Raw genomic sequence first — 13750 nt, forward strand, 5'->3', positions numbered from 1 at the left:
CAACAAGACCCAATTCCCATTTACATTAATTCTTTGATAGCACTATTTAGAGAAAAAGTGACACTCATTGTCCAAACTTCTACTGTTCACTATATGAATGCCAAGTCTCAAATGTATTAGAATAATGTGACATCCTTTACTATCTCAGCTCAGGAACCAGATTCAGGTAGTATTCTCTACACAGAATTAATAGCAATGGGAAAAGAATGGGTGCTGGATAAATCTATAAAGAAAAGTGAAAGAGGGGCTGGGGATGTGGCTCAAGTGGTAGAGTGCTCGCCTAGCATGCATGAGGCACTGGGTTCGATTCTCAGCACCACAGTAGTACTTTGTAATCTCAAGGACTCAGGAGGCTGAGCCAAGAGGATCCCAAGTTCAAGTCCAGCCTTAGCAACTTAGCAAAGCCTTAAACAACTTAGTAAGATCCTTCTCAAAATTTTTTTAAAATTACTTAAGCAAAAAGGACTGTGGACTCAGCTCAGTGTTAGTAAAGCCACCCTGAGTTAAATCTCTAGTACCAAAATTCTCTCAAAATGTGGCTCATGGATTCTGGGGTTCCCTGAGACCATTTTAAGACTCTATACAGTCAACTATTTTCACAATAATATTAACATATTACTTATTTGTTCTTTTTATGGTGTTGACATTTGCACTGAGGGCTGGGGTTATGGATCAGTGGTAGAATGCTTGCCTAGCACATGTGAGGCTCTAGGTTCAATCCTCAACACCACAAATAAATAAATAAATAAATAAATAAATAAATAAATAAATAAATAAATAAAGGTGTTGTGTCCACTACAAAAAATATTTAAAAAAGAAAGAAATTTTCACAAAGCATAGGTGGGTATTAACCAAGACACCTTCATATCAATCAATGCAACAAAATATACTAGCAGTCACTGTATCCCTCACAACTACATATCAATAGAAAAAAAAAAAAGGAAAAATTGCTCTACTAAGAATGTCCTTGATGAAACCATAATATTACTTGCATTGTCCTTTTAATATCTGTGACAAAATGGGAAATACACCACATAAAACACTCTGGCTTCACATTGACATTCAATGGTTTTCTCCAGGAAAGTATTTGTGCAATTCTTTGAGATGTGAGCTAAACTAGCTGGTTTTTTCATGGAACATCATTTTTATTTTTGGCAATGCTGGGAATCAAATCCCGGGCCTTGCACATGCTAGGCAAGCACTCTACCCACAACGACACCCCAAGCTCTGGAACATAATTTTTAAAAGAACTGACAAACACAGACATTCAGAATTTAGGTATTTGATAGACATGTTTTCAAAAGCAAGCAGGTAAAACTGTTACTTCAAGGAAAACAACTGACAGTATTTACTGCCAATAAATTTTACAAAACTAAGCAGAAATTGCAATTTGGAAAAAACACTTCTACTACTGTGAATGCGGTAATTTCCTAGTATCTAAAGATTTTTCTGACAAAATAGTGTATATATTGACAAACGTGACTTTTGACATACTTCATGAAATGTGTCAGTATTTGGAAGATCTGCATTATGTAAGCCAGGAAAGTATTATTTCCCAAATGGTAAAGGCATGATGTTACAAAAACATACATGGGTAAAAGACCCATGCTCATTCACATGTCTCCAGATCTACATTAAAAATTACAACTAATCTCCAAGAAACTACCAACTGCAGATTTTTTTTGTTGTTATCAAAAGAAAATACCCACCATCATCTAAGAGGATTTTAAAAAATATTTCTTGTCCTAACTACATACATGTGTGAGGCTGAATTTTCTTTGTATATTTCAAGCAAAACAGTAAATTGTAAGAGACTGAATGAGAAGCAAAAGAGAATTGAGCTGTTTTCTCTTAAGCCAATATTAACTAGATGGCACAAAAACAAGATAATGCCACTCTTCTAATTCTTTTGAAAATGTTTTGCACAAAATATTTGTTAATATTACTTGAAAATTAAACTGTTCATAAACCAAAGCTCTTGAGTTGTCTCATTAATTTTCAAAGAATGGGCTGGGGTTGTGGCTCAGTGGTACAGCACTTGCCATGCACATGGGAGGCACTGGGTTCAATCCTCAGCACCACATAAAAGTTAGTTAGTAATTGCTTCTGGGATCAACCTGCCATACAAAATCCTTAAGAAACACAAGTATAGGTATAAAATTAGAAAATAAAATCTGTCTTCAAGTAAGCCAAACTAATGTAACAAAAAAAATCATACCCCTTGGGTTAGTAGCTGCTTAATTGAAGTAGCAGCTTGACTATCCTTTATCTGTCCCTGTACAGCTAATGGAGAGTGGGATCAAGAGCAGGCAAACCAAAGCTCCAGAGCTGTTATTCTTAATTTTGATTCTTCATGCTCTCCACACCCCCCCACCCCCTGTGAACTCCTTTACAGGCCTGCTAGACCTCTTTACACTTCTTTTCCTATGGAAATGAGAAAGGAATATGGAACACTGGCCAACAGACCTAAAACAAGCTGAAAATGCAAGATCATATAAGTAACATTTCAACAGACATTTTGAGTCACCAATGTCATTGATTACTGTTGAATAATTAAGGTAAACTTAAAATTTAAGAAGTATGGGAAAATTACATGGTTGTTTTACTTCCCTACCCAGCTCCTAGAGCTCTGATGATTCTAGAAACTCAATCCAGGAAACTTGTTTTTCAGCTTTTTTGTCACTTTCTCATAACTTTATTCCAGGATCTAGAAAACAACCAGTTCATCTCATCCTTTCTATCCTTAGTACAAGATTATACTCCCATCCCTGGCCCGATGCAACACCTCATACTCAACCTGTTTCTGTTCTTCAAGGACCTTCTAGACACACAACCCTAGTTTTGTATTTTTTGTCCTATCTAACATATACTTTTCTTAATCTTACACCCGTCATAATTGACACCAGTGCACATATTCCTATTCCTTCCATATTAGTTCTATCTTGAAGTGTTGCAGTTTTATCAATGGAAGGTATATTCTTTATAAAAGCAACTATTACTGAATGCCAAGTGCAAAACTACTGTTCAATTATACTGTTTCATAGAAAAGAGAAAGTAAAGAAAGACCATTAAAATAGTAAAAACTGATCCTCACTTTGCCAGAAGGCTTTGGATGCATTAGGAAATTCAAGATCCTCTTCACTAGTTCACTATTTACACCAGATCTCTCCAAATCAAGAACTTCACAGATGCTCTTTAACATGGCATTTCTAAATCTGAAACAGAAAATGGGAAAAACCAAGGTGATTATATAGGAGTTTATAAACATTCCCCACAATACAATGGCAACAGCCAACAGAACTGGTTGTCAGATACATTGAAAAACAAACAGCCAATGTTTCTCTGAATCTTACTCTTAATACTTTTAGCTAGTGTAGAACCACATGAGCATTAGAACACTGAAACTGCCATTTACCAGTTAAGTTTAAAGGCATAAAAGAATAAATTAAGTAAACTTACTGGAAAATTATGTAAAAGATTCTCACCTATAAAATTAAAGAATTTGATAATTCTTCTGGCTAGTAATTAAATTTATACTTCTCCTTCGGCATTTAGACTATGACAATGTTTCAAAGAAGAACTCAGTAATCATTTTTATTAATTATTTAAACTACAGGCATTTAAAAAAACAAAAACTCTGAAAGCACATCAACTTATTTCATTATGAAGAACACTGTTTCTATGAAGTGATCATCTTCAAAATAGTTTAAATGGTTTAAAAGAAACAAAGTAGCTGACAAGGATAGGAACTGGAAAGATTTTTTTCACTACATTTCCTTTAGAGTTTTGGACCCTCTGAATAATCAATCTGTATCATTTCTTCTAGAAATAAAAATTTAAGGCTTTTCAATAATCTTGATAATTCCTATTCACTAGAAACTAACAAACATCCCAAGTTAGCACCATGAAAATAAGTTAAATCATAGCACCTAAACATGTTTAAGTGTTCATGTTTAAGTATATTTACATAAGTATTATAATTAAATATTAAAACAAGAAAGTACAGTGATTAAAACATGATTATTTACAAAAATGACTTACTTTTTCAACATTTCTTCTTTCTTTTTGTATTGGATACTCCCTTTTTCAAATGGAAATCCACTGAACTGCCCCACATTCTTCTTTAATGAGGACACCTGAAAATGTTCTTATTATTGATATTTATTATCTAGCAATGTACAAAAAAAATTCAAAGCCAACATCTTAATTTTCCTGTCTTTAAGTTACAATATATTCAAAATTGAAAAATATTACTAATGTTACCATTATAACAATTACTTTTCATTTGGGGACTTTTAACAAAACTGTTATCTAATAGTCCCAGGAAATTTGGAAATTTACTGATTAAAAAGACATCTGTTGCTGGGCATGGTGGTACATGCCTGTAATCCCAGTGTCTCAGGAGGCTGAGACAAGAGGATCACAAGTTCAAAGCCAGCCTCAGCAACAATGAGGCTGGGTGGTTGAATGCCCCTGGGTTCAATCCCCGGTACCAATAAAGAAAGAAAGAAAGCCCCTGAGTTCAATCCCAGGTACCAATAAATAAATAAATGGGCATCTGTTCTGTCAGGTGTGGTTGCACACACCTATAATCCCAGCTACTCAGGAGGTTGAGGCAGGAAGACTGTATTTTCAAGGCCAAGTTGGACAATTTATAGATACTGTCTCAAAATATTTTTTTTTTTTAAGGGCTAGGAAAGAAGCCCAGTGGTAAGAGTGCTTGCTTGCCTAATACACACAAGCCCCTGGGTTAACCTCAGTAACACACATACAGATGTCCTTTCCATAAGCAATACAAGTTACTACTCATAATTCTTATTTTCCAAATCAGAAGTCAAGGACTTTACTCTTTGAAAAGTAAAGCTACTCTTTGGTATTCCAAAGTTAATACCATTTACTAGTTATGAGAATTGTGTAAATTAATATTGTTGTGATGATTAAAAGAGATTAACACATGAGGAAATAAATTATGTCAGGCTTCAGACATTCTATTCTAATAACACCAAACTTTTACTTTCCCCATGTACAACACAAAATAAAGTTGCCTTAATTGTATAGAACACTGAGTTGTATATAGTATTAAGTTTCTTTGGCAAAGAAGTACCACCCACATTGCTATCAGGTATTTGTACAAAATGAGATACAATTATACTGAATTATTTATTCTCAAAGGCCAGAATATCCAAAAAATAAAATTTCTGACCAGGCATGGTAGCACACACCTGTAATCCTAGCCACTCAGAGTGAGGCAGGAGGATCCCAAGTTTGAGGCCACCCTTTGCAACTTAGTGAGACCCTATATCAAAATAACAAGGGATAATAATGTAGCTCAGTGATTGAGCACCCCTGGATTCAATCCCTAGTACTTCAAAAAAAAAAACAAAAATCTTTAAATATATTACATTAGGGTTGTAATATATTTAAAGATTATCTTTAAATATATTACAACCCTAATGTAATATATTTAAAGATTACTAAAATAATCATACTTTAAAATTTCAGTTAGGAATAAGAAACAACCACAAAGAGCCCTGAATATTATAGTCCTAATTGTTACTATCCAACTATGTGACCTGTGACAAGTAATAGCAAGTATGTGTGTCAGTGTGCTCAACTGTACAGAAATGAAATTATCAACCAGTTTTGCAAAACTAAAATTATGGTCCTATCATTAAAGCATTTTAATACACAAAAGAGAAAACAGATTAAAGGTTATTTTTAAAAAGGTCTTACAGTGCCTGGTCTGTTGTAAAGCAGTTTGTGTAGATTTCTAAGTTCGTCCGTTTTTTTCTTGCTCAGAAAGAAATGTATCCTTTCAATTTCACAAAGTTTCTGCCCCTTTCCTTAAAACAAAATAAAACAGCAAACCAACAAAAAACACATAAATACCCCTTAATTAATACATTTATAAAATTGTTTTATTGACAATTATTTTACAGCATAATTTACATATAACTTTGCTTTAATGAGGCAAATAAAATTAAGTCAAGAATATATTACTATTTACTTAAGGCTAAATACCCTGCTAATAACAAGCAAGGCTAACCATATTTTTGCATATTTGGGCATTTTCACCATAAAATGAAAAAAATAATAAACTCACCTTGTGCAATTGTAAATGGCTCTCTTTGTAAGGAAGACACTTGCATTGTCAGCCTCTCTACTTTTTTCTTTTCCCTCTTGCCTTCCACAATGAGACTTTTTTCTAGATAGAAAATTAATTTTGAGAAGTAAATGACATAAAAGATGAAACATCACAGAAATTTTTTACTTCGCTTTTGCCAAGGCTGGCTTTGAACTCACGATCCTCTTGCCTCAGCCTTCCAAGCTGCTGGGATTACAGGCATGCGCCCAGCAATTTTAAGCTTATTTTTAATTTTTCTTTTCATAATTGTACTTATTTCCAAGGTGTACTGTGATAATTCAATATGCACATACAATGTGTAATGATCTAATTATAATTATTACTATTTTCATTTCATCATTTCTTTGCGTTTGGGGCCATTGAACTTCTCTCTTCTTATTCTTCATAAAATACACAATACCTTGTTACAAACTGCTGTAGACTTAACTATATTTTGGTGCCTGTTACCTGTTGTCAGATAATGTAAGTTTAAATATACAATCGACTGGCCAACCCTTAACGTGATGTGATATAAATAATGTTCATAATGATGGCCCGTAAATCACTCTGAAAAAAAAAAAAAAATGAGTTCTATTTAGTCGAGACTGTCTTTAAAAAGAAGAAGAAAAATTTGGCTGGGCACAGTAGTGTACACCTATAATCTCAGCTACTCCAGAGGATAAGGCAGGAGAATCACAAGTTGGACTTCACCTGGGCAACTTGGTAAGACTCTGTCTCAAAATAAAAAATAAAAAAGGGTTGGAGAATGTAGCTCAGAGTAGTTCCATACCACACTCCAAACAGGAAATACATAATATATACAAAAACATTATTTAAAATCGTGTTTAAAACGCTACTTATCTAAAACTATTAACCACTGGTTAAAATAGAAGGAAATTTTTAAAAACTGCATATTGTTGAAGATTCTTTCATTGGAATAAATGCCTATTTTGTGCAACACTGCACATGATACTAAGGGGATGAACAGATGATGAAGACACTGAACATTTTTTTGAAAGAGATCATGTCTACCATATCATGCTGTAATGCAGAAGATGATAAAACACCTTTAAAAAGATACAAATAAGTTATTTGAGTAAAGAAGGTATTATTTTTTTGACTAAGAAAACAAGATCGAACATTAGTGCTGGCTCTGAAGGATAAATAAAATTTAGGGATATAAAAATTTGCACATAAAGCATCAGAAAGGGATGCTAGCAGGTATTCTGGAACCAGGGCTATGAAGCCACCCTATTATCAACAGACTGTCTCATACCTGGTGACTTACACCATTTGCTTCTGATTATCATCTACCCAGTGTAACTCTAGGCAGAGTGTTCTTCTGAGATTCAGATCAACTAATACACACCTAGCTACCATAGCTCTACTTCACGTCCTATGGGTACTGGGACTCAATACATCCAAAATGTAAGTCATAATCATCTCCAAACTTGCTGACCTCTGCAAATTTTTTCAGAAAATACCTATTTGCCAAAGAAAGCAAACTACAAGTCATCTTTCTACCAGTCAACTCACTCATTTTTCTCCCTAAGTCATTGACATTTTGGGCTAGTCTAACCCCTTATTTGACACACACTTCATCAATTTCAATGCCTTGCTTCCAAGATGACTCTGTACTAAAGTATTCAGGGGTACATACAGGTGTTCCAGAAACATTACAAATGAGTAAAAAGGTACTACTCAGAATATCATAAAATTGTTAGGAGATAAACTTTATACTAAACTATGTTCTTAAAAAAAAAAAAAGTCACAAGAGCTCAGTGACAGATGCTTGTTTAGCATGAGCAGGGCCCTGGGTTCAAGCTCCAGCGCCATAAACATAAACTATATTAAGCTTTCCTCCATGGGGCATGCTTGTAATCCCAGCAGCTGGGACTGAGGCAGGAGTATCAAAGCCAGCCTCAGAAACTTATTGAGGAGCTAAGCAGTTCACTGAGATCTTGTCTCTAAGTAAAATACAAAAAAGGGCTGGGGATGTGGCTCAGTGGTTGAGTGCCCTCCCACTTTAATCCCAGTACCTAAAACAAACAAAAACCCCCAAACAACAACAAAACATTAAAACCCAACTATTTCTTTAGAACAAAATCTGGCATTTTTCTGAACTATCACCAGCCTTCCAAGCACCACTATTTTGGCCATTCACAGTATATTTATATAAGTTCTGTAATTCTTTTTTCTTGACCAAAACAAACGACCATTTCTGTGGTATGTCAACCCAGCCACTCTAGAAAGACTGAAAAATAAACAAAAGATCAGAGGAAAAAATGCCAAGAAAGTTTTGGTTAACAGATGTATCACAGCCCAGTGTCGCTTATCACAAATAACAAAACTATTCAGCAATAATTCATGTTAAAACTCATAATCAAATGCAGACTGTGGTTAAATACAAACACACCCCTACCCTGGGGCATAAAAAAGGCTCACAATCCTCAACCACCAGGCGTTATAAAATGCTGGCCGTGGCGGATTCAGACTTACAGAAACGGTCAAATACGGGTTTGTTTGCAAAGCTTCAAACTTGGGTGCCCTCCCAGGGACTCCAGGTAGAGAGGAAGCTGGACAGGGCTCCCGGCAAAGGCTGCGGGGCCGGGCCTCGGAGTCCCGCCGGAGCGTCCCCGGGAGCGGGCCACCTCCCCGGGCTGCGGCTGGCCGCGGCCCCGCTGCACGGAACTTTCGCGGCGCCCTTTCGCTGGAGCCACTTTCTCCGGCAGCGACAGCTCTCGGGGGCCAGGCGCCGCTCGGCGGGGGAGGGCCTCCGCTCGCGCTCAGCCAATGCACGGCCGGTCTGCGGGCGCGACGGCACCTCGGGACTGTCGCCGACGACGCGAGCCGCGACCACAACTTCGCGCCGCAGAGATGCGCCCGGAGACCCGCGGGGCGCCGACGGCGGGGCCGCCGCACCGCAGCCCCGGGGCCGCCGCACCGCAGCCCGCCCGGTCCCGCCCGCAGCGCCGTGGGGCGCCTGCGGGTCCGCGCGGCTCCCACCTTTCTCCTCCTCGTCCTCGTCGTCGTCGTCGTCCTCCTCCTCCTCCTCGCTCTCCGCTCTGGGGTCGGGCAGGTCGGGCTCCTTCTCGGACTCGGGCTGGGCGGGGGCGCCGTCTCCGTCCGCGGCAGAGGCCGAGGCGGACATGCTGGACCTGCGGGCGGGGAGAAAGCCGGGCGCCTCGGACGCTCGCTCCAGGACGGGGCGGCCGCGCGCTCCCCGCCGCCGCCGCCGCCGCCGCCGCCCTCCCGGCCCCGGGCGCCCGCGTCCCCTCCCCCGCGCAGGCCGCCGTCCAAATGGCCGCGTCCCTCCCCCTCCGGCCGCAGCACCCCGGCCCGGCCTCCCGCGGCCCGCCGCAGCCCTCACCGCAGGTCGCGGCCGCCGCAGGCCTGGAGCGCGAGAGCACGAGGCGGCGGCAGAAGGCGGCGGGGCCGACGCCGACGGGAAGGCGCGCGGGTCGCTGTCTGGCGTGACGCTCGCGCCGCGCGCGCCGCTCCACAGAATCAACAAGATTTTCAAAATGGCGGTTCGGGAAGGAGAGCGGGAAGGCGGCGGCCAATCAGAGCCGCGGGCTGCGAGTTGGCGGGCGCGGGGCGGGGCGGGGCGGCGGGCTTCCGCTGGCCGCGGGGCGCACGGGCGGGGCGCGAGGGGTCTCCCGGCCGCGGGCGGAGGGGGCGGCGCCGGGGGCGCGGGTGGGGCGCGCCCCGAGCGGCGGGCGGAGCGGGCGGCGAGCCGGCCCGGCGCGCAGAGCGGACGGAAGGACGCTAGGGGGCCTGCGTGCTGGTCCTCGCCACGGTGGGTTCCCGGAAAAGAGGATGAGCGGTCCCGGGCCGGGGCGGGGGCGGCGGGGGGGCGGGGGCAGAGAAGTTCGCGAATCCCCGAAGTCGCCCTCGGCAGCCCTTCCCCGAGGCGGGTCACTCCAGGGCGACTTCCGGACCCGGTCGGGGAAGGACTCCCGGGTCTGCCTCCGAGGGTCCCGTCACTGGTACGTGCACTGTCAGGAAAAAGATCCCGCGCCCTTAGGGGTTCCCTGCACCCGCCACTCGAGTGGATTGCAGCCGGTCCAGGTGGCGGGCCCTCCCTCCCTCCAGTCACCGAGGAAGCCCCGAGTTCCTGCAGCCGAGCCCCGGCGCACCTCCGCAGGCACCTAAACGCCGTGCTCCAAAAGCCATGCAGTGTCTCCCCTTCCAGTGGCCCCCTTCCGTTGGTGATGGCCACCGTTTTCTCCCAGCTCCCCAGCCAATAGCTGCCCAAGGATTCCTTTACTCGATGGCTTTAATCGGGGCAGAAATTAGACATCTTCCTTGGCTCCTTTCTTGTCCTTTTGTGCAGCTATCCCGGACACACGCAAATCCTGTCCTTCCTACTCGCGAATTTCATTTCCCTCTCGACGGTCTGGGCTCGAATCCTGTGCACTCTCTTCTGCTGGGAAGCCTGTCACTAAATCGCACCTTCCTATGGCTGACGCCTAATCCCCCCCCCTACTCACGCAACAGCCAAAGTGAGCTTTCTAAAAAATTTTCAAATTAGGTACTCTCTTGCTGGAAAACTCTCCAGTGGATCCCCATCATACTTGGAATAAAATGCAGAATTCTTGTCCTGGTTGATAAAACTCTGTGTAATTCGGTTGCCGACGACCTCTCTCCTCTGGTCTCTGACAAGGTTGGATGTTGCAAAGCCACATAAGCCTTTTTTTTTTTTTTTTTTTTTTTTTAATGCTCCATGAGGCCAAGTTCATTTTCACTTTGGGGCCTTACACTTGCTAGTTTTTTGTTTTGTTTTGTGTTTGCTAGGACTGCTTTGCTCTTTGAGTTCTCAGATGACTGCCTCCTTCCCATTTAGCTCTTTACTCGAGTCATTTTCCATCCAAGACCCACCAATAGTTCCTTACCCTTTCTTCTCATTCATTCAAGAATATTAATTGAGCCAGGCAAGGTGGCTCATGCCTGTAATCCCAGCTGCCTGGGAGGCTGAGGCAGGACAATTCTAAATTTGAGGCCAGCCTGAGCAACTTCGCCTAGACCCTGTCTCAAAATAAAAAACAAAGGATGCAGCTCATTGGTAGAGCGCCCCCTGGTTAGAGCGATACGAAGTACCTGCCGTCTAGAAGCTGACATTATTGTGGAGACAGTGAACAACTCAGCGAATATATTTTGTGACAAATAGTTATAAAAATCAGATTAAAGGAGATAAGAGGTAACATTAAGGTGGATTATATTTTATTTTATATATTTGATGATTAATGAAGATCTTAATCCTTGCATTAAGGAAGATGACATTTGAAAAGAGAACTTAAGAAAATGAGAGTAGTGGAGAGAGACTAGACACCGTCTGAAGAATTCTCTAACATATTGTATGTGGGGGTTAGAATCAGGGCCAAGTCACCCATGCAGGGCTTTCTTTTTTTTCTTCAGGGGAGGGACCTGTGGGAACCAGTTGTGTTGTCTTAAGCATGTTAGGTTTGAGATTTTGGTGAGCATATAAATGGAAATTCTGAATAGGCAGTTGGATATAAGAGCCTGGCATTCAAGGACACGGCTCTAGCTCAAGATGTAAACGTAGTAGCTCTGAGACTAGATGAGATCATGGACAGTGAATACAGGTGGCCAGTGAGGAGAGAGGTTCAAGATTGTACCCCGAGTCCTGCAGTGTTTGCAGCTTCTGGAGAGAGAGGAGCCAAAAAAGGAGATGAGAAGATCAACTAAACCAGTGAAGTCGGGGGAGGCTCAAATAGAAGCTGTGTCCCAGAAGCCAAGTGACAAAGGAGTGTCTTCTGAGGGGAGGGTGATTGACTGGGTCAGGTGCTGCTCTAGGTCAGATGAGATGTGAACTGGGAGTGAGCATTGGATACAACAGTGTTGTGTTGTCAGCGACGCAGATGAGCTGTCTCTGTGGGGTGGTCAGTGTGAGGTGCTAGGTATGGGGTGCAAGGAATGCATGTGGACACTCTATCTGGGAATTTGGTTAACAGGAAAGAGACAAATTGTAGGGCAAAGCAAGTTTAGTTCTTTTTTTTAGGAAGGGAGATGTTACTGTGTATTTGTATGATGATGGAAATGAATCAGGAGAAAGGGGAAAGTTCAGAACTGGGCACCGAGGTGCAGCCTATGATGCCAGCCACTCAGGAGGCTAGGGCAGGAAGATTGCAAGTTGCAGGCAAACCTGGCCAACTTTGTGAGATGCTGTCTCAAAACAACACATAAAAATGGGGGGAGGATGTAGCTAAGTGGTAGAGCATGCCTGGGTTCAGTCCATAGTATCACAGACACACACAAAAAGGGTATCTTACAGAAGCCAGGTGTGCTGGTTCACACTTGTCATCCCAGCAACTTGGAGGCAATTTAGTGAGTCCCAGCTCCAGAATTTTATTTTATTTGGTATCAAGAGATTGAAACAAGGGGTGCTTAACTACTGAGCCATAATCCCTAACCTTTTTATTTTTTTTTTATTTTGAGACAGGGTCTCACTAAGTTTCTGAGGGCCTCACTAAATTGCTAAGGCTGGCTTTGAACTCATGATCCTCCTGTCTCAGCCTACCTAGCCACTGGGATTACAGGCATGAACCACTGTGCCCAGCTAGCTCAGTCTCAGAATTTAAAAAATAAAATAAAAAGTGCTGAAGATGTACCTCATGGTAAATCACCCCAGGTTCAATTCCAAGTATTGCAAAAGAGAGAAAATTCGGTGATGGGAGAGAGGCAGGGGTCATAAGCAGGAGCCAACTTAAAGTAGGTATGTCAGGTTGGGTTTTCTGTAAGCAGATGCTGAAGAAGAATTTGGGGTACCAAGTGTTTTCTGTATTGTTGCTGAATGAACAATGCTCTGCACTGAGAGGAAAGGAGAGGAAATGAGACGGGGCAGAGGAATAGGTCAGACTGCAAAGCTGACCTGACAACACTCAGCCAACCCCTGGGGAGCTGTGCAGCGAGCACTGCTTCTATGTGTCCTGAATGACTGGGCTTTTATTCCCCACACTGTGCAGGCACTGCATGTAGGCTGCCCAGGAACAGCGTGACCTCCTTGAAGGGACCGCAGCTTTGGCAGATCCGGAAGGAGCTGACAGTGGGGGCTGTCTGCCTACTGCAGGCTGTGGAGGAAGGATCTGGGGGACAGGAGATGGGATCTAGTGCACAGGGGGAATTGTCCTTCATTGGGCAGTGAACGGTTTCTTCACATCTCTTAATCTGTTTTCTCTTGTTATAACAAAAATACCAAAGACGTGGTAATTTAAAGGAATAGAGGAGAGTTGTAGAGTTTGCATAGCTGTTCTGGAGGCTGGGAAGTCCAAGGGCATGGTGCCAAGATCTGCTGAGTCCCTGGGGAGGGCCTTCCTGCTGCATGCTAATAGAGGGCCTCAGGTGCTGAGACAGAGCAAACTTGGGCCAGCTCAGGTCTGGCCTCCTCTACTTAGATAGCTACCAATTCCATCCTGGGAGCCTCATGCCTACCATATTACCGAACCCTAATTACATCCTTAAAGGCCTCATCCCCAAATACCAACAGCATATGAATTTGGGGATTAAGTTTCCAACATGTGAAGTTTGGGGACATATTCAAACATAGCAACAGATTAATGGGAGGGAAGACAACATACGAATGCATATGTGGGGTGGAGGTTGGCA

At 42.5% G+C, this 13750-nt stretch overlaps 1 protein-coding gene across 6 annotated transcripts in view; it reads right to left on the minus strand.

The window, feature by feature from the left end:
• The window catches only part of Dek (DEK proto-oncogene), a 30190-nt gene extending 20491 nt beyond the window's left edge, over positions 1–9699 (minus strand). For 2 of the 6 annotated variants that reach the window (XR_013344137.1, XM_026402196.2), the window contains exons 1-6: positions 9495–9697; positions 9131–9282; positions 6104–6205; positions 5734–5843; positions 4042–4136; positions 3095–3215 (exon numbers count right to left, since the gene is read on the minus strand). Coding sequence is in view for 5 of the 6 variants with exons in the window: in XM_026402196.2 (XP_026257981.2) it covers positions 3095–3215; positions 4042–4136; positions 5734–5843; positions 6104–6205; positions 9131–9275 (573 nt within the window). In the remaining variant the exon portion in view is untranslated. Of the gene's footprint in view, positions 1–3094; positions 3216–4041; positions 4137–5733; positions 5844–6103; positions 6206–8623; positions 8847–9130; positions 9367–9494 lie in introns of those variants that run through there. The other 4 variants (XM_077801671.1, XM_026402197.2, XM_026402198.2 and 1 more) reach the window with 4 other exon arrangements.
• Positions 9700–13750: the final 4051 nt, after the last annotated feature.

Source organism: Urocitellus parryii, chromosome 8, assembly GCF_045843805.1.
Source record: "Urocitellus parryii isolate mUroPar1 chromosome 8, mUroPar1.hap1, whole genome shotgun sequence".
In the NCBI taxonomy this organism is placed as follows: Eukaryota; Metazoa; Chordata; class Mammalia; order Rodentia; family Sciuridae; genus Urocitellus; species Urocitellus parryii.